This window comes from Zingiber officinale, chromosome 2B (genome assembly GCF_018446385.1).
Source record: "Zingiber officinale cultivar Zhangliang chromosome 2B, Zo_v1.1, whole genome shotgun sequence".
NCBI lineage: Eukaryota > Viridiplantae > Streptophyta > Magnoliopsida > Zingiberales > Zingiberaceae > Zingiber > Zingiber officinale.
In genome coordinates, this window is record NC_055989.1 from 96,041,086 (window position 1) to 96,062,508 (window position 21,423).

Below are 21,423 nucleotides of genomic sequence, written 5' to 3' on the forward strand. Positions count from 1 at the left end.
CGAGACACTCAATTTTGAAGCCTTTTATTTCCTTCTACTTCATCTCTAAAACTACGTGCATACTCTGATGTTGATTGGACTGGTGATCCTACAAATCACAAATCCACCATTGGCTTTTATGTTTTTCTTGATGATTCTCTCATTTCTTGAAAGAGTAAAAAATAATATGTTATTTCTAGATTTTCACAAAACTGAGTATTGTGTCATGACCTCAACTACTTGTGAGATAGTTTGGTTGCGTTGGTTGCTTGCAGATAATGGGTATCTCTCTTCATCAACCTACTCTGTTATATTAATAATCAAAGTATTATTCAAATTGCATGCAATTCAGTTTTTCATGAGCAGACGAAATATATTGAAATTGATTGTCACATTACTCATCACATCTTCATATTGACACCATCACATTATCTTTCGTTCCTTCTAATCTACAGATTGATGATATGTTTACCAAAGCACATTCCGCTTCATGCTTTCGTTTCTTGTCTAACAAACTTTCAATGCTTCTAGCTGTAGCATCATGAGTTTGAGGGGGGATATTAGATTATGTATATTTACTAGTCATCATGTACACGCATTGCATGTGTAATATAATACATGAATATGCGTAAATTAGTATCCAGATCCATAAATTGGACTTGGTAAGAGTGTGTCAGACCTATGCAGTAGTACAACGCAAAGGCGACACTTGAGAACCCAACAACAAGCTATTGAAACAGACACTCTCTCATAAAAAAATAATTTAATTTTTTTATATTAGATAATAAATTGATAAGAATAGATACTACACTTGATCTTAGCCAAAAGACCGAGAAATAATTGATTTCTTGTTAGATTTTGAGGGATGTCCTAAAGCAATCGCCTTATAGTTTTTACTATTTATTTGATAAATATAGATTCACTATTTGAGTATATATTATATGTTTGAATAGTCTTAAACTCATTTATTGAATGTCTGGAATATGATCCATAACATGAGAAAAATTTATAATTGGATCACAACTAGTGATTATCTCTACATGTGCAATTATGAACATATTAGAATTTCCTAGTCATCAAATTGGTGCATTCGGACATCATCAATTCTGTAAGACTAGCATAGATTATACTCCTTGGTTCAGTCAAGCAGTTGTTTCTCACTAGTTGGAGGCATTGAGATATTGAGAGTTAAACGTGTATGCTAGTTATGGTAACCAGTTCATTAGAGTGACTTGCTGTAAGACTTCATATAATTTTCTACATATATGGATATGTTTGTGAAGTTTTACTGCAACTTAAGTACAAGTTTCCTTCGACTTGAGGTATACAAGTCATCTTGGTTATGGAGACTTATACTTTGACTTCTTAAGCAAGCATCTTTTGAATGTGTGGACCTGAGATGATTGGGTATAAGTCAAAGTGTCCGAAAGTGTTTGGATAGCTCACAGAGGTTTCACCGCTCCTTTCGAGGAGACGTATACCCTATGGTCACTCGTTAACATTATTACTCAAAGTCTTTGACTAAAGCATCACATGTTAAGAGTATGAGACTCTTATACACATGTACGAGTAATTTGAATTTGTATAACGATGAAGTATTACTTGGGTTTTCTAATCTAACTCATTAAAGAGGACTATATATTGATATGGTTAAGAGAGAATTAATACACAATTCATATTGGCTTAATTAGGTTTTGAAAACCTAAACCTAATACCTCTCTTTCCCTCTCCCTCTCTCTTGCCGCCGACCACAACAAGAGGGTCTCCTCTTGTTGTCATGAGTCGCCCAAAGAAAGAAGATCTTCCTTTTACTTCTTCTTCCTCTTCTTGATCCTTCTCCTTCGCTCATGGCTAGTACCTTCTGAAGGTGAAGCTTGTTCTCTTGAAGTTATCTGAAGAGCTCAGCATGGATACGAACAGAGGGAAAGTTCGATAACGTCACAAAAGGTTGATGTCCTTCTCGTTACAAGTCATCTGTAAGGTATACCTAGAATAATTGTTATTAAATTTCATTTTATTTTATTATCTTATCTACGCGATTGCATATTGCATGCATGTAGTGTGTGTAATGTAATAAATTAGTTTATTTATTGTTAAGTCTTCCGCTGTACATGTTTATGAAATATGTTTTTAGCATACACCGCATCTAGCATATCCCAACATTTCTAACATCCTAGGCCCAAGATATTTATAAAAGCTTCTCTGCTCGTGGTGTAACCAATCCTAAGATGTAGAACTAAAGAGAACCATGACAGTGCATATTTTTATATAAAAAGGACATTGATATCATTTAATTTTATGTTTATCAAAATTAATTAATAAATAGTCCATATTGTTAATAAAATAGTAAATTTTATTTATAATTTTTAGGATAATTTAATCTTTTCCTTTTCTTTTCTGTAAAATTTTGATTTCTTGACTTAGCTATATAATAATTTATATGATATATTTCTAATTATTGTTGAATTTATATGATTTATTTTTAATTATTGTTAATTTTTTTCTCTTCTCAATGTCTACATCTACTACCAGTGCAATCAACCCGTTTTGAAATACCTAGGCCAAATCCCTCAACAATAAAATATTCATTTAAGCAATTGAAGCATTGCTTTCTCTCAAACCTCGTCTTTTTGAATAACAGAGGGTGGATGTAAATAGAGGAGTACATGAACATGAATATAAATACCTCTATCACCTCTTCAAATCAATTAATTCTATCTAACTTCATGAAAGTTTTGCATCGCTCATGATAATCTATCCAAACGCCCTCCTTTCTTAGGTCTACTATCTATCAAAGAAAAAATCCCCCTTTCTTAGATCCACTATCTATTAGAGAAAAAATCCTATACAATTCAATTCACCACAACTGAGTCTCAAGCTTAAGATTTCTGGGATCCGTTCTTAAAGATCCAACCACTGCATTATAACCGGGACAGGTCCACCTTCACAATAGGTATGGATATAAATAGGGGAAATAAAAATACTCTTCTTAATATGTCCACCACCATATTAGGAATGAATATAAACGTTGGTACGGATATAAATAGGAGAAATTTAAATAGGGATTTGAATTACTTTGCCCTCAGATATGGTTTAGTGATAAGAAATAGGATAAATTTAATATACGCCTATACTTTTTAAGTAATCACGAGGTTGGACCGTCCGCTAAGATAGGGAAATAGATACACATGAACAATCGGACATATTCACGGACACACAATAAGATGCACAATTATTGTATATACATATTCTCCGAGAACTAAAAAGACATAGAAAACACTACAGTGAGCAAGGAGAGATTGAACCCACGGCAATGGAATGAGCTTGCATAGCCCTGACTGACGCAGCTGGACGATGCATTTATTCTGAAGATATTGCTAGATTATTATTGCACACATAATGGAAAATCTACAGCAGAAGACTTCCAAATTGTTTCCAGTTTAAACCTGCAAATATGCACAAAATTAGACAGGAATCAACAGAAATTGAAGTTTAAATATCTTCCGTCACAACCACCGGAGAGCTCAAGCAAACATTTTTTTAAAAAAAAATAAATCGAGCTCGTAAAAACGAAATCAAACAAAACTTGAATCCGTGTCGGTTCACTTTATGAACAGCTGTACTTGGCTCGACTCGTCCTAGATCCGATGGACAACATGTTGAAAATTTCTTCCAACAAACAAGCAACTCGGCAAGCATAGATTGTGAAGTCAAATCGTTGACAGACACAGAGTAGTTAATCACTGATGAAAAATCCAGAAAAGATACGACGAACATGGAAAAGTGGGGTGGTGGTGCCTTTTTTTTTCTTTGTCTATTGAAAACACCTAAATCTGATCTAAGTTACCAAATGGATTGGTCGAAGATCAAGCAAAACAAGGAGAGAAACCCCAACAGACCTCGGCAGCAGCAACAAACGGTTCCTCAGACAAGAAGTCGGCGTCGCGGCGGTAGGAGGCCTTCAGCGGCAGCTTCTTCAGGCAATCGGGGACGTCCTTGAACTGCTTCCACGGGAAGGTTTCGGTGAGGAAGCCCACGTTGATCTGGATGGTGTTCGAGTCCTCGTCGGCCTGGATGCTGGAGATTGGGAACCAGACGAAGAGCTTCTTGACCTGGATGCCTTTGATCTTGGAGAGGGAGCCGTACGAGATACGCCCGGTGACGATCTCGTCGTAGTAGACGAGATCGGTGAACTGGACGTAGCATGGGTGCTTGAGCCGGACCTGGAAGGAGCCGTCGTCGGCGAGGGAGTAGTTCTTGGCCGAATTGGGAAGGAGGCCCTTGGGGAAGCCGAACTTCTTGAGGAGATCTTTAGCTTCCGAGGACGCAGCGGCCGAGGAGGTCAGCAGGAAGAGGAAGGCGGCGACGGAGAGGAAGCGGAGGGCGATCGCCATGGTCTTCGCCTCAGGACGACCGTAAACAAATCGAATCCTAACCCTGTGCGGTCGTACCCGCATAGAAGACAAACAGTATCGGACCCCGGATGTCGTTTTCATTCACACTTTTTTTTTCAAAATAATTTTTTAAAAAAAAATATTTCACTTTATTTTTTTTTTAAATTACTATTAAAAACTGATAATCCAATCCCTCCAAGCCTGTCAATATAATTTGAAAATGAGATCAATCAGGTCAGATGATCTCTGTGCATTTCGCACATGTTGAAAAACAATCTCATAATTTATTAAAGTAACATTTCAACATTTTAAAAATATTATTAGAATTTTAAGATGATCAAAATATCTCATACTAGCATTTTATTTTTCAATTATTGTCGTTAATAAAATGAAGGTGAGACAATAATTAAAAATTAGTGGCGGAGGATGTAACGATAAGATTCTTTAAATTAAAAGACCCTGCTTGTTTACAAGTTACAACCCTTCTTGTTTTAGGTTCAGGTCCAACGTAAACCATTGATTCGAAACCACAAGTATTTTTTTAAATATATATTTATTTTTAAAAGTATAGATTTTTTACAATAAAAACCGATCAGAATTGGCAACTCAACCCGGCAGTTAAAAATATATTTATTTTTAAAAGTTTAGATTTTTTCAATGAGAATGGTCCTCTCTGATAATATAATATTTTAATAGTGTGATTCAATGTAAATTTATTTATTTATTTTAAAATTTTTAATTAGCACTATTTCAATTTTTTTTTATTAAAGTCAAATTTCCATCCTATTTACTTTAAAATTTTAAATATAGGACTATTCTACTTTAACTAAAATTAAAAGTTAAGCAGCCAATTTAAAAGCGAACCGATCGAACTGATTTAATTAAAATCCAACCGGTTAAATTATATCTATTTATTTACTTATAATTTTTAGAATAATTTAGTTTTTTTCCCTATTCTATTTAGGGTTTAGGGTTTAAAATTTCTTAACTTAGTTATATATAATGATTTATACTTTGTATTTCTAACATTCTTTTTAGATTTAATAATACAACTATTTTTTTCTCCTTTAAATTTCTACATGATATCAAAGTGACGTTATCCTTCTTTGATATAATTTTTCTATCGTCCCTGTTATTGCTTCTTGTTACTGTCATGACCTTCTATTGTTGCAGTCGATTTCTACACCGACATCCTTTTTTGTCGATTTCGGCATCAAAGTCCTTTTCTACCAATTTTGACGTTGATGTACTATTCTGCCGATTTTTGCAGCGACATCTCTTTCTACCGATTTCGACACCGATGCATTGTGTTGTCGATTTTTACGTCGATGTCCTTTTCTGCTTTAGATTCTTCATGTGACCACAGGTCATCATAACACCAGTTTTCGTAGATCTTCACCATGCCTAGTTATTATTTGTGTTAAGGTATTCGTACAATTTGGTTATTCTAAGCATTATTCGTTCTGTTACTATGCCTAGTCATATAGATGACTCATGGAAATCTTATCCGTATATACTGGAGCTGTTTCAATAGTTCCTGTAGGATCAAAAAGAATTTAGATATCTCCACAATAGTATGATATTGTCCACTTTGGGCCTGAGCCCTCATGGCTTTGCTCTTGGCCTCTCCCCAAAAGGTCTCATGCCAATGGAGATATCTTTCTCTTTATAAACCCATGATCTTTCCCATGTGTTTTCAATGTGGGACTATGTTTGTAACCTTGCAACACCAACAATCCCCCCCTCAAACAAAGGACCACAGGCTTCCCATGTCCGATCCTCGACCCACCAGGTCTTCCTACCCCTCAATCCACCCGACCTACTAGGACTTCCTTGCCTAGCCGCAACTAGGACTTTCTGCCTGGTGTCTGGTCCTCTTGATCCGAACATAGGAGCCCCCAATTTCTTTGTTCGAGGTCAATATTGTACCCACATTGCTCAATCAAACCATAGCTCTTGTGCACAGTCGACGGTTAAACCTTCTGGCAGTTCAGGCTCTGATACCAATTGTAGGATTGAAAAGAACTTAGATATCTCCACAATGACATGATATTGTCCACTTTGAGCCTAAGCCCTCATGGTTTGGCTCTTGGGCTCTACCCAAAAGGCCTCATGCCAATGGAGATATCTTTCTCTTTATAAATCTATGATCTTTCTCATGTGTTTTCAATGTGGGATTATGTTTGTAACCTTGCAACACCAACAGTTCCTTACTTCACAGTTTCCTGCCATATCAGCTTCTTCTCATATAGTTTGTCATCATTTGGTATTTTAGCTATATCTTCATCCTTATGGATTTTAGACTCTGCTGCCTCCCATCATATGTCATCTAATTTATCATATTTTGTGTTTCTTTTTCTCCCAATTCATCTATATCAATTGTGACTGTTGATGGTACTCTTATGTTATTAGTAGGTGTTGGTTCAATTGTTACATCTTGTTTATCTCTTACTAATATTTATTATATTCCGAGTCTTATTTTAAATCTTATTTTTGTTAATCATTTATGTGAGTTTGGATAACTAGTCTCTTTTCTCTTCATCCAATTGTTATGTTCATGGCCCACGATCTCAGAGGATAATTGGGATAGGTTATAAACAAGGAGGACTCTATATTTTGGATCAACTCAAAGTATCAGATGTTGTAGCTTCGAGTTAGAATTTACTATCTTTTTGTTTGAGTCGTTCATTTTTTGATTTTTTATTTGTGACACTCTCATTTAGGTCATGTTTCAGCTTCTCATTTGCAATTTTTATTTTCTACAATAATATTAGGACCTTTAAAAAATTTTGATATTTCTAATTGTAGTGGTTGTAAATTGGCCAAATTTTTTTGACTTACTATTTTCTAAAAGTCTTTCTCTTTCTTCTTCTCCATTTTGATGTGTGGGGATTCTTTCTTATTCCTACAAAAGAGGGGGGGTCAAGGTATTGTTGGAGCAATCGGTGTGACCCTAGGTTTTGATATTTGGACAAAAGTTTAAGTTAGTTTTATTGTTGTATTTGATATGTGTTGAGAGTATGCAGGATATAGGTACAACAAGAAAAGTCTAAGTATGATATTGGCAAAGGTGAAAGTCCAAGTGGAGTCTTGGCGGTGTAAGTCCAAGCTTGATTCTTAGTCCAAGTATGGCTTGGCAAGGATAAAGACCAAGGCCAAAGGAAGCTCTTAAGGGTAAGGCATGAAGGATGGAAAAGCATCTGAGAGATACAAGGCTGATGGAGGAGACTAGAAGGCAAGGTCATAGGAAGGCTCGACAATAAGGACAAGGTCTATGGAAGCTCCTGAAGGCAAGGCATGAAAGATTGGGAGACATCTAGACGCAAGGCTGATGGAGGAGGCTTGAAGGTAAGGTCGAGAGTTATGCGGGCAAGGACGAGTGTATGAATGATTGTACTTAGGGGTAAAATCCTAGGTTTACCAGTCAACTGGTATATGACTCAGTCGAGTAGTGGTTGAGAACCAACAACTCAGAAGGATGCAGAATTTATGGTTACAGAGTTACCAGTCGATTGCTAAAGTTACCAGTCGACTGGTGCAGTCAACTACTAAAGTTAGCAGTTGACTAGTAGTAAACATAATGCTTCTGTTTGCTTATCCCATGAAGTCAACTGGTAAGTATGATAATCAACTGGTATCGAGTCATTGGGGTGTAACAGGCAATTTTTCATAGAGGTCAGTCAACTGGTGACTTTATTAATCGACTGGTGGCGAAAAAACAGCTTGATGTTTTCTTTCCAAGCTCTATTTAATAAAACTTGGGGTAGCTAGCTGAGGTAACGACAATGGAGGTGGTTAACCCATATTAGAGTCTCCACAACTCTCCTTGTGATCCAAGTGCTTGTGGTCAAGAGTTGTGGTGAGGTTTCTCCACCGACAAGAAGGTTGTGCTAGCCAAAGTTTGTCGGGGATTGATCCATCGATGGATTGAGATTTTGTCCACCTTATAGACATGTCATGGAGTAGGAGCAAGTTATCTTCGAACCACGTAAACGAATGCATCGTTTGTTTTGTTGTCTCTTTGTCTTTATTGTTTATAGGTTAGCTTTCATCTTGTTAGTTTGTTTTTGTATTCCTCTATGCACGAACAAGCGTAGGAAGTGATCAACGTGGGTGATTGGCTATTTACCCCCTCTAGCCGGGCATCAAGGTCTAGCAAGTGGTATTAGAGCAAGTAGCTCTTGTGAAGGACTAATCACTGGAAGAAGCAAGTGCTAGAGGAAGAAGATGAAGTCGGAAGGACCACTAGGATGGGATATCCGAATCTCACCTCCATATGATCGAAATGATTTCAAGTATTAGATGAAGCAATTGGAGACGTGGCTCCAAATTGATTGGGGCCATTGAACCACGTTGGAAGTTCCTTTTGAAATTCCAACAGACAAAAAAGGGAATCATCTCCAACTTCAATATTGAACCAAGGAGCAAAGGAAGCAATCAGAGGTAGACAAGGAGGCAACTAGGATTTTAATTAATTTATTGCTTCCTAATGTGATATTGTGTGTAGGTGAATATAATTGTGCTCATGACCTATGGAGCAAGGTGATTGCTCTACATGAAAAATATACATAAGTCCAAGGAGTGGAGGAGCCCAAGGAGAATAACTCATTGGTCTAAGAGGAAGAGAAGGACCAATCAGATGTGGAGACGATCTCAACCTCCAAAGAGGAGGAAGAAGTGGAACCATCCACATCTTCAAGTGAGGAAGAAGTCTTGGGAGTCCAACCCTCAGCCTCAACTACCGAGAAGAGCGAGAAATAACACATCAAGTACTTTGAATGTGGTGAGATGGGATACTATAAGAGTAGGTGTCCATTGCTCAAGAAGGTAAAAGAGGTAAACCCTAAACTCGGTAAAAAAATTTTAAAGACTGATGTGGATTGTAAGGATAATGCGAAGGAGAAAAAGTATATTAGATGCTTTACATGTGGTGAGCTAGGCCACTATCACACAAAGTGCCTAAGGAGAGGAGAACTCAAGAAATTGGTGCACTTGAAGAAATGAGAGAAGAAGAGAGGCTGAAGTCAAGAGGGAGCTCCAAAGGTAAAAGAGAAGGTAATCCCTAATTTGAAATTTAATCTAATTTCAAATTCCTTCATGCTTGTTAAGAATAATGAAAATTATGCACTTATGCATAATTATGGATTTAAGTATAATAATAGGAATAGGACTAACTTTGTTGATAATCCTAGGAAATCATATGCTAATAGTAAACTTAACAAGAAATAATCTACTTTGCCTAAGGAGAGGAAAGTGGTGGAAAACCTAGGCATCAATCCTAAGAAGGTGAGACATATGCCTAGGAAGGATAAGTTTAGGAGTGTCTAAGGTGGACATGTTGATTCTAGGGTTAGAACCCTAGAATTGGAAAATCAAGCCTTGAAGACAATGCTTAAGAAAATGAAGAAAGTCCTAGATAAGTTCATTATTAGACCTAGAATATTTGATATGTGTTTGGGTAGTCAAAGACCCAAAAATGACAAATTGGGGCTCTTTGAGTCCAAAAGGAAGTCAAGTGCTAGGGTGGCACATGACATTTGTAAGGGAGGAGTGACCATGGGCAAGGTAGTATCATCCAAAGCCCATGAAAAGAAATATGCTAGGGTGACATATAATTATAACAAGGAGAGGTCAAGAAATGGCAAGGAAAAACCATTTAAGAATAAGGAGAAATTAACTAAGGACAAAGTGTCCAGGATTAAGAAGATAAAGTTTGTAAGCTAAATGTCACCCGAGGTGCACCGAAGTGACCTAGCCATAGTGAATGAGTCACCTAGGGAGGTGGCTGAGGTTAAGAGCTCTAGGGAGAGCTCAAAGGTCTTTTTGAGACCCATGGTCAATGGATCTCAAGTGAACCGTGTTTGGGATTATAAATGAGTCATCAAATGTGCCAATGTGATTTGGAGATAAACTTGAGTCTCAAATCTAAGGAATTAGCACAATTGGGTTGAGTTTCATGCATAGAAACATGAATTGGGTTCATATTACATGAAAATTTATTTTAGATGTATAAATATCATATAAACTAATACTATGGATGCATTATGGTTTAGTATGAGCAGATACACCAAGAGGAAGCCAAAAACTAGGATTTTATATCAAGGTTCAATTAAACCATTTAGCTAGTTTTGATTTTTGTATAAATCTTGGAAACTGAGACATGTACATTTTTAAATATATTTTTTTTCCAAGTAGACACTGGTAAAATAGACCTCTCCACAAAATTTAGAAATTTTTAGAGGTCCGTGGAATTTTTAGTATATTTTTAAAATTAAATTAGAAATGCTGAATTGAGCTGAAATAAGGTACCAGTTGACTAGTGTAGTTACTAGTCGACTGATAACATTGTTCACGAGCATAAAATATTTCTGTGAGCTCGTTTTGATGAGGGCAGTCAACTGATACAGTTTGAAATTATTTTCCAGCAATAGAAAATGACCAAATAGGGAATATATGTATGTAATCTTATGGGGGATTAAGACATGCTAATTATGGTCATTAGAGGTTAAGAGTCCAATAATTGAGATATTGTTGGAGCCCTTTTTGATGATTGACAAAGGGAGAGAAGTGTTATATTTAAGTGGGAAACCTACACACCTATGCAAGAAATCCTAGCTAAAATGGGAGCTTAGGTGAAGGGGGAGCGTAGGGTTAGGTTCCATGACTCATGCATGAGTAGATTGCATGTTTTATCTGCATGTTATTGTTGGAACCCCAAGGTGTTTTGGTGTGATCAAACAAGTTAAGTTAAGTCCTGTTTTGTCTAACCCTTGTGTCTAAGTGTACAGGAGCTTAGGAACACAGGAAGTCGAGCGGAAGACGCGGCTAGCGAGAAGGACGGCACAGGAGAGAGCAGACGGGCTTGGTACATCCGAGGGACGAGGTGACCGTGGAAGAGTACATCGGTGAACGAGAAGACCGTACACGATGTTCGAGGGACGAGAAACCGGGAAGGAAGGCTGCTCGAGGAGAAGGCCGGAACTTGGGTTCGGGTGAGCCCTATTCCGGATGGTCGAGATCACCCAAGCTAGCGGAGCCGGAATAGAAGACCCGGACCGAGACGAGTTGAACCGGAGTAGTGGAACCGAACCACAAAAAGTCAACTGGGTTGACTTAAGTGGTTCGGGCGCCCGGAAGTGGGTTTTTTTACTAGATCGAGTTTTGACTCAATCTGAACGTTGGGGGATAAAATTTTATCCCCCCCAGGGCGCCCGGATCCTTCAGGACGTCCCGACCAGTGCTATAAATATAGCACTGATTAGCACAGATTTTTCAACTCACTTGTAATTGTTAGGACCAAAAGTAGCTAGAGGGGGGGGGGGGGGGGGGTGAATAGCTCGTCGCGTTCGCTCATTGCTCAGCGTTGCTTGTTTCTTCAAAGATGTGCAGCGGAAATACAAAGAAACAATCACACAACGCTAACACGGTTGGTTTACTTGGTATCCACCTCACAAGATGTGACTAATCCAAGGATCCACACCAACACACACACCCTCCACTAAATAAAACTCTCCTTTATGGTAACTACCAAGGGCGGAGAAGCCCTACAAGACTCAATACAAGAAGAGAGGGAAAGGATACAAGAAATACAAGCTTACAAGCTTACAATGAGTATAAACCCTAACCCTAGCTTCTCTTCTTGGCTTTGATCCGCCTCTTGACTTGGAGAACTTCCAAGATCCTTCAAGAACTGGCGATCTGAGCTTTGTGAGTGCTGTGGAGGAGCTGGCGAGAGATCTGGAGTGAATCGGAGAAGAGATGCCGAAGGAATCGTGCGCCTGCGGCCTTTATCGACGCCAACGGTCGGATCCCGATCGATTCGAATGTTCCCAATCGATTGGGGAGGCTTTGGATCGATCCACGGATCGATCCAGAGCATCTCTGTGCTCTGGGAAAAATGCCTGGATCGATCCATGGATCGATCCAGCCCTTATCGCGCGAAGCAGCCGCGTCCCAATCGATCCACTGATCGATTGGGACATCTGGATCGATCCACGGATCGATCCAGAGGCTCTCTGTTCGCTAGGAAAGGCTTGGATCGATCCACTGATCGATCCAGTACTTGGTTTTTGCCCAAAACCAAGTCCCAAGCCTACCAAACCAACACCCGGTCAATCTTGACCTGTTGGTACACCATGCTTAGCATCTGGTCACTCCTTTGACCTGCTAGGACTTCCCACCAAGTGTCTGGTCAATCTCTTTGACCCACTTGGACTTTTCTATTCATGCCAAGTATCTGGTCACTCCCTTTGACCTACTTGGACTTCCATCAGATGTCTGGTCAATCCCTTTGACCTATCTGTATTTCCTCGTGCCAAGTATCCAGTCAACCCTTTGACCTACTTGGACTTCCCAACACCAGATGTCCGATCATCCTTGATCCATCTGGATTTTCCCTTGCCTGGCTTCACTCACCAGGACTTTCACCTAGTTTCACTCACTAGGGTTTTCCATCTGCCTAGCTTCACTAACTAGGGCTTTCACCTAGCTTCACTCACCAGGACTTTCACCTAGCTTCACTCACTAGGGTTTTCCTTCTGCCTGGCTTCACTCACCAGGACTTCCATTCTACCTAACATCCCAGTTAGGACTTCCCAGTCAAGTATCCGGTCAACCTTGACCTACTTGACTCTTCTTCAATCAATTTCTTATTGTCAAACATCTAAACTCAAACCAAGACTCAGCTTGGTCAACCAGGTCAACCTTGACCTGAGGGATGTTGCACCAACAATCTCCCCCTTTTTGATGTTTGACAATACCACAATAACACTTACAATACCACATGTAAGTTAGGTTAATCCTATAGCCTCAATCTTCATGCCACTAGGCAATGAACACATAAATTAGGCTCTTCATTCTCCCCCTAAGAGGGCACACTCCCTCTAGGTAATGAAAGCCTAACTTACACCCATTCACAGGTCCTTTCATTCTCCCCCTATTGGCACACATCAACCCCCTTCTAATAAAACACATCAACCCATCTTTGGACACACATCAAACTGTGCTCCAATTTTGGGCACACTTCAACAACTCCATTTGTTGAAGACTCTCCCCCTGAAGAGTTGCTCATCGTTGTTCACAACATCACTTGTTGTGACCAACACGATAATGAAGGTCCCATACCCTTCATTTATCCTTAACTTCTCCCTCAATGTAGACAAATACTCAACCTTGAGCATTTTCTAACCACGTGAGTTCCCACATGATATAATGAGGATATCCACTCCCCATTTGAAGTTCAAAAGCTCATACATGAGCATTTTCTTTAAAGAAGGTTAACCACCTTCCAAGGTTCATGAAAAATAAATTTTTCATGTCTTTAAAGAGTCTCTCCCCTTAAAGACATGGTGGTAACTTCTGTCATTGCACCAACAATGACTTGGAATCCCTAAACCTTTAGGAAACCCAAATTTAGAAGTTTTGAGGTTCAAATACTCAAATTTGAAACAAACCTCAACCTAAACTTCAATGAAGCCTTCCTTAACCAATCCATCCTTGTTTTCACATGAAAACACCCTTGTATGTATACAAATGTATTTTGGGGTGTTTGGAATGGTTACCTAGACTCAAAAGGGGTTCAAAGATGCTGAAATCAGGCCTTCCCAGCCAAAATCAGCAACTTGGATCGATTGGAGTTGGGTTCCAATCGATTGAACCTTTCTGAATCGATCCACTGATCGATTCAGACTACTTGGATCGATCGGCTGATCGATCCAGCGAGCTTCTGCTCGTGGGGGACTTGCCTTCTGAATCGATCCACGGATCGATTCAGGCACTCCAATCGATCCATGGATCGATCGGAGCTCTGATAGTTGCTGAAATTCGATTTCAGTCAACTTCAGAAACCCCTAGAAAATTCTACAAAAATCCAAAAATCATGAAATTTCGTGTAGACATTATTTAGGGCATACTTAATCATGGAAAAATAGTTTTCTATGAAAATACATCATATTTTCAAAGATTGACACAAGATTGAAAACTTGCTAAAACTTTAGCGTTTTCTTCAAGTTTGTGTCTAACTATTCAATGGTGATTACTATCAAAAGATAGCCTTCACCATGGTTTTCCAAAAGCATTTTTTTTTTTAAACATTTTCAAAACCAATATCCCATCATGTTCCTTGGGCATAATGCACATGACTTGTACATTAGCTTTCCCAATGATGGGAAAACACATAACTATGTGTTTTGATGAACCTAAAAACTCAAAAGAATGCACTAAATCAACATCTTGAGCTTTGTTCATCATCCTAACATCTCACTTGTATCTAATGTGCACTAAACCACATACAAGTCACCTTATAGTCTTTGTGAGATGTAGATTTTGGTTTTGCCCTAATCTAGGGATCATGCATATCTATCTAGGCATTTTAAAGATATTAGACATCCACCTAGGATGTCACTTGTTAATAAGTGTTGCTAAAATGCCATTTGTCCTTAATTACAAGGAATTAAACTAATGCATGATAATGTTATGGCATACATCAAAATAAAATAACTTTCAAAAGAAAGATTCCTATAACTACATGATGTATGAATGTCATGACATGGTATTTTTGGATTTTGCATAATAAAACATGAATGCAAAAATAGACATGATGTCATGGCATATGATGGGCAAACAATCATGGCAAGATTTAGCATAAATAAAATATACCTAGATCAACTATCTAAGTATCCTTAAAATCTTAGCTAAACTTACAACTTAAGCCTAGATTGCCCTAAAGTGCTTCATGAAAATGCCAAAGCCTAAATTGGCATTTCTAATTCCCTTGATTAATTTATGCCAGTTGAAATTAAGTATATCCTCAAATGTTGGCATATTTCATTTTTCACAAATGTAGCACTTTTAAATTAAGGCCCGGATTGCCTTAAATTTCCTAAGAACATACCAAAATCCCAACTTGGTAGTTCTTCTGAATTTTCCAATATGTGCCATTTAAGATTAAAATCAATTCTTCCACCATTAGGCACATTTTACTCTTTCAAGGAGTAAATAATACTTCCATTTCATTTTCAAAGGTTAACAAAACCTTGAAAATGCTCCTTGAGTGTCAATTTCCTCAAAGTTGGGTTAACTACCCTTCTAATCGGAGTTGACACTCTCTAACCCATTTATGGGGTAGAGAAAATGCTCCTAGGAACCCAACACCTATTGGTGCTCCTTGGATGCTCTAGGTACTCACTAGGGATAACTTCCCTAGATACCTTCCTAGTGACCTTGTTGGGCTTCTTAGAAGCCTTGGTCACATTTTCTAGGTCAACTCTAGGGATAGCCTCCCTTGTGAACTTGTTAGTGACTTTCTTAGACTTCTTAGAAGTCTTAGTCACTTTGGTTGCAAAGAGACTTCTAGGGATATCTTCCCTTGTATCTTTGACTTGACCTCTAGACTTAGGGTTTGTTCCATAGCTATATGGAACCCTATGATAACTAGGCACATCCCTTTTAGCTTTGGGTTTGTATCCCAAACCTCTATGGCCATTGGATGGCTTTTGTACCCCTAAACCTAGGTTATGCTCATTTTGCCCTTTTAGGATATTTTCCATCCTTTTTAGGGTCTTTTCCATTTTATCAAGTCTTGATCTCAAGACTTGATTTTCTATCATTAAATCCTTAGATTTTGATTTTTCATTACACCCATGAGCATTTTTGTTTTTGGGCTTGTATCTATTATCCTTAGTGTTCTTGCCCAAGTGTCCATCAACCTTCCTAACCTTAGGTTGGGTAGTTTTGGCATGTAGGGCCACATGTTTTTCCTTAAAGCTCTCATGCTTCCTATTCTTATGGTAAATCGCATTAAAATGATATAAATTAGAACTATCATGCTTTTTACCACAATGTAAAGGGGTAGGCTCAATAAAAGATACCTTCTTCTTTACCTTGGAGGCTCCCCCTTGACTAGTGCCTCCTTGAGCCTTGACCACCTTCTTCCCCTTGGGGCATTGACTTCGGTAATGCCCCTTTTGATTGCAAGAAAAGCATATAATATGCTCCTTGCTCTTCTTTGTGTTGGGGATGATCTCCTTGGGCTTCACCTTGCCCTTTTGTGCCACTTGGCCCTTCTTCTTGGCCAATTTAGGGCACTTGCTCTTGTAGTGCCCATGTTCCCTACACTCAAAGCATATAATATGATTTTTATTATTAATTAAAATATTTATACCTTTGCTTGTAGGGGTGACATCTTTTCCTTTGGATCCGGAGGTAGAAGCTTCCTCTTGATCGGACCTTGATTCTCCTCCATTTGATTTTTCTTGACTTGTGGAGGTAGAATCTTCTTCCTCCTCTTTGTCTCTTGACCCGGATGTAGAAGCTTCTCCTTCTTCTTGATCCGGCGTAACCAAGGATTGCTCCCCCTCAATCCTAGAGGTGGAGGCTTCATCATCTTGAATATGAAACAAGGAGTATGCTCCCTCCTTGTTCCCTTCGTTGCATTCCCTTGAGGATGAAGCTTCTTGGATTTCCTCTTCTTCGGAGATTGAGCATCTCTCAACCTCGGAGTCCTCCTCTTGGTCTTGCTCCAAAGAGTCACTCTCTCTGGATACTTCTTGCTCTTGTACAGTGGAGGGGATCTCTTCATGAAGCTTGGCCAATTTGCTCCATAATTCCTTTGTATCTTCAAATTCTCCAATTTTGCAAAGGATGGTGCTTGGCAATAAATTGACCAAAAGCTTGGTCACTTTGTCATTTGCATCGCACCTTTGGACTTGCTCCGAGCTCCATTTGCTTTTCTTGAGAAGCTTGCCCTTTGAGTTTGTTGGAGCTTCAAATCCTTCCATTAGAGCAAACCATTGCTCTATCTCCATCATAAGAAAGTTTTCGATTCTTGATTTCCAAGAATCGAAGCTCGTGGAAGTGTACGGTGGAGCCACCCTTGTGTCAAATCCAAGTCCATCTTGGAATTGCATCTTGAAGTTGAGCTTCTTGAAATCTTTGACTTTTGATGAATTTGCTTCAACTTCTTCACCCTCTAGCTTTTCTTGTTATGCTTGACCCTTCCGGTGATGATTCCGGTGAAGAGCGGCCTTGCTCTGATACCACTTGTTAGGACCAAAAGTAGCTAGAGGGGGGGTGAATAGCTCGTCGCGTTCGCTCGTTGCTCGGCGTTGCTTGTTTCTTCAAAGATGTGCAGCGGAAATACAAAGAAACAATCACACAACGCTAACACGGTTGGTTTACTTGGTATCCACCTCACAAGAGGTGACTAATCCAAGGATCCACACCAACACACACACCCTCCACTAAATAAAACTCTCCTTTATGGTAACTACCAAGGGCGGAGAAGCCCTACAAGACTCAATACAAGAAGAGAGGGAAAGGATACAAGAAATACAAGCTTACAAGCTTACAATGAGTATAAACCCTAACCCTAGCTTCTCTTCTTGGCTTTGATCCGCCTCTTGACTTGGAGAACTTCCAAGATCCTTCAAGAACTGGCGATCTGAGCTTTGTGAGTGCTGTGGAGGAGCTGGCGAGAGATCTGGAGTGAATCGGAGAAGAGATGCCGAAGGAATCGTGCGCCTGCGGCCTTTATCGACGCCAACGGTCGGATCCCGATCGATTCGAATGTTCCCAATCGATCGGGGAGGCTTTGGATCGATCCACGGATCGATCCAGAGTGCCTCTGTGCTCTGGGAAAAATGTCTGGACCGATCCATGGATCGATCCAGCCCTTATCGCGCGAAGCAGCCGCGTCCCAATCGATCCACTGATCGATTGGGACATCTGGATCGATCCACGGATCGATCCAGAGGCTCTCTGTTCGCTAGGAAAGGCTTGGATCGATCCACTGATCGATCCAGTACTTGGTTTTTGCCCAAAACCAAGTCCCAAGCCTACCAAACCAATACCCGGTCAATCTTGACCTGTTGGTACACCATGCCTAGCATCTGGTCACTCCTTTGACCTGCTAGGACTTCCCACCAAGTGTCTGGTCAATCTCTTTGACCCACTTGGACTTTTCTATTCATGCCAAGTATCTGGTCACTCCCTTTGACCTACTTGGACTTCCATCAGATGTCTGGTCAATCCCTTTGACCTATCTGTATTTCCTCGTGCCAAGTATCCAGTCAACCCTTTGACCTACTTGGACTTCCCAACACCAGATGTCCGATCATCCTTGATCCATCTGGATTTTCCCTTGCCTGGCTTCACTCACCAGGACTTTCACCTAGTTTCACTCACTAGGGTTTTCCATCTGCCTAGCTTCACTCACTAGGGCTTTCACCTGGCTTCACTCACCAGGACTTTCACCTAGCTTCACTCGCTAGGGTTTTCCTTCTGCCTGGCTTCACTCACCAGGACTTCCATTCTACCTAACATCCCAGTTAGGACTTCCCAGTCAAGTATCCGGTCAACCTTGACCTACTTGACTCTTCTTCAATCAATTTCTTATTGTCAAACATCTAAACTCAAACCAAGACTCAGCTTGGTCAACCAGGTCAACCTTGACCTGAGGGATGTTGCACCAACAGTAATTAGTTTCTTAGTGCTTTACTTTTCTGTCTGTGCTCTCAACACTATAAGAGGCTACTCCGCCCAAAGGAGATCATCAGATACTACGTCTTCTTTTCCTTGGATTAGCAATCCCCTGATTGCAAACCAAGTAAACCCTCTGTGTCTAATATCTCTTTTAATTAGTCTCGTCTCTTTATTATTACAAGTATTTTTTAATTAGTCGATATATCCGAGAAAGGTTAGATTTATTTTTGTAGGGCAATTCACCCCTCCCCTCTTGTCGGCCTCCAAAGGGACCAACAGTTATTGCATTGTATATTTTCCTAACTTAAATGAGTTGTCAAATATTAAAAAAGAAGAGATTGTTGGAGCAATCGATGTAACCCTAGGTTTTGATATTTGGACAAATGTTTAATTTAGATTTATTATTGAATTTGATATGCATTGTGAGTATGCAGGATGCGGGTACAATAAGGAAAGTGTTGGATCGAGACACGCGTGAGAAGGGGGGTGAATCACGTGGTTTTCAAAAAAAATTCTTTTATTATTTTTAAAAACAAAATATGCGCAGGAGAAAAGAAAGAAATAGGAAAGCAAGCAGAAAACACAAGTACGCTGTCAGTTTTACTTAGTTCGAAGACTTCGGTGACTCCTACTTTAAGACTCAGGTCCCACAGACCTATTGACAGGTAATCCATTAAATATCTCTTCCGAAATCGTCGGAAGAGGAGATCGAGTACAAGGAAAATAAAAATAAGTGTAACACACTACATTTTTCCTTTTGTAGAAAGTAAATACAAAATTTAAGTTCGTTACCCAACACTTTTGAAAATTGTCGGCTTAGGCTCAATGTCGGGCGACTCCTCAGCAATAGTCGGACACAGCAGTGTTGTAGCAGAGAAATAGCAGGAAGTCAGAGCAATCAAAACTTCAAATGAACGCGTAGAATCTCGTATTAGAGATGTTGTCAAACCCTTGGGTGAGCACCTCTTTATAGAGTGTGGAAGGCACCTTCCATAGCCCTGAAGGCGCCTTTCATAAGCAAAACTCTATCCTGAAGTCGTTGCTCTTTATCACCGATGAAGTCAGATTTTATACATTGAAAGGCACCTTCCATAACACCAAAGGCGTCTTCCATGAACAATGTTGAAGGCGCCTTCCATTGCATGGAAGGCGTCTTGGGTACTGTTCACCTGAGCTAATTTTTGCTCCTTTTGCCCTACAAAATATGTTAGTCCAATCTACAAGACAAACTTAACACTATAATAATATAATTAATTTATGACTTAGACTTTGTCCTCCAGACCAAGAGCTAGTCAGGGTCTCAATTTAGGTTTGTGAAATGGATTTAAATTGGATTGACGCCTATTGTCCCCTCAATCGGGATGCGTCCTCACTTAGTCATGTTGTGGTTGCAAGGTTGCAAACATAGTCCCATATTGAAAACACATGGAAAAGATCATGGGTTTATAAGAGAAAAAGATATCTCCATTGGAATGAGGCCTTTTGGGTAGAGCCCAAGAGCAAAACCATGAGAGCTTAAGCCCAAAGTGAACAATATCATGCCATTGTGGAGATATCTAAATTCTTTTCGATCCAACAATTGGTATCAGAGCCCGGACTGCCAGAAGGTTTAACCGCCGACTGTGCACAAGAGCTATGGTCTGATTGAGCCATGTGAGTATAATATTGACCTCGAACAAAGAAACTGGGGGCTCCTATGTTTGGATCAAGAGGACTAGACACCAGGCAGGAAGTCCTAGTAGGTCGGGTGGACCGAGGGGCAGGAAGACCTGGTGGGTCGAGGATCGAACATGGGAAGCATATGGTCCTTTGTTTGAGGGGGGATTGTTGGGGTTGCAAGGTTAAAAACATAGTCCCATATTGAAAACACATGGGAAAGATCATGGGTTTATAAGAGAAAAAGATATCTCCATTGGAATGAGGCCTTTTGGGTAGAGCCCAAGAGCAAAACCATGAGGGCTTAGGCCCAAAGTGAACAATATCATGTCATTGTGGAGATATCTAAATTCTTTTCGATCCAACAAGTCACTCTCTTCCAATAACTTACCTTCACTTATCGAGTGTCAAGTTACCTTCTCAACATCTAATCTGACCCACCAGGTCTTCCTGCCAAAATTGCACATCCGGACTTCGCCAACCGAGAATCGAACATCACGATCTCCTGCAGGAATCGCATATCCAGACTTCCTCCTGTCAGAATCTCACATATAGACTTCGCCAATCGGGAATCGCATATCCTGACTGGACTTTCTGCCTGGTGTCAAGTCCTTTTGACCCGTCAAGTTAGTCAACCTTGCACATTCGATAAATGTATTAGATCATAATAATACCTAACTTAACTCACTCGTCATTCATCAAAACCTAAGTTAGACCGTTAGTGCAAATTGCACCAACAATCTCCCTCTTTTTGATACAATAACAATCCGTGTTAGAGTTAGGAAAAGATATGCAATAAAAGTAAACATGGTTCAAGAGAAATAAATAACTTCAATTTTCATTTTATTCCCTTGATCATTTTGGGGTTAAGAATTTTAAGATTTAGTTTGTCTTTTTCTTACTTAACTCTTACCCT

The 21,423-nt window shown here is 39.5% G+C and overlaps 1 protein-coding gene and 1 pseudogene across 1 annotated transcript; both read right to left on the reverse strand.

The window, feature by feature from the left end:
* Window positions 1-642: 642 nt before the first annotated feature.
* LOC122049724 lies at window positions 643-820 on the reverse strand (annotated as a pseudogene).
* A 2,362-nt stretch (window positions 821-3,182) lies between these two features.
* LOC122046441 lies at window positions 3,183-4,458 on the reverse strand. Its single transcript, XM_042607144.1, has 2 exons — window positions 3,879-4,458; window positions 3,183-3,425 (listed from the first exon to the last, which is right to left on the reverse strand). The coding sequence occupies exons 1-2, from the start codon at window positions 4,434-4,436 to the stop codon at window positions 3,420-3,422; spliced, it is 564 nt and encodes a 187-aa protein (XP_042463078.1). The 5' UTR covers window positions 4,437-4,458; the 3' UTR covers window positions 3,183-3,419.
* Window positions 4,459-21,423: the final 16,965 nt, after the last annotated feature.

Bases quoted from the DNA above. Each gene is read 5' to 3' on its own strand.
- LOC122046441 (XM_042607144.1), bottom strand. From the start codon at position 4,436: ATGCGGGTACGACCGCACAGGGTTAGGATTCGATTTGTTTACGGTCGT.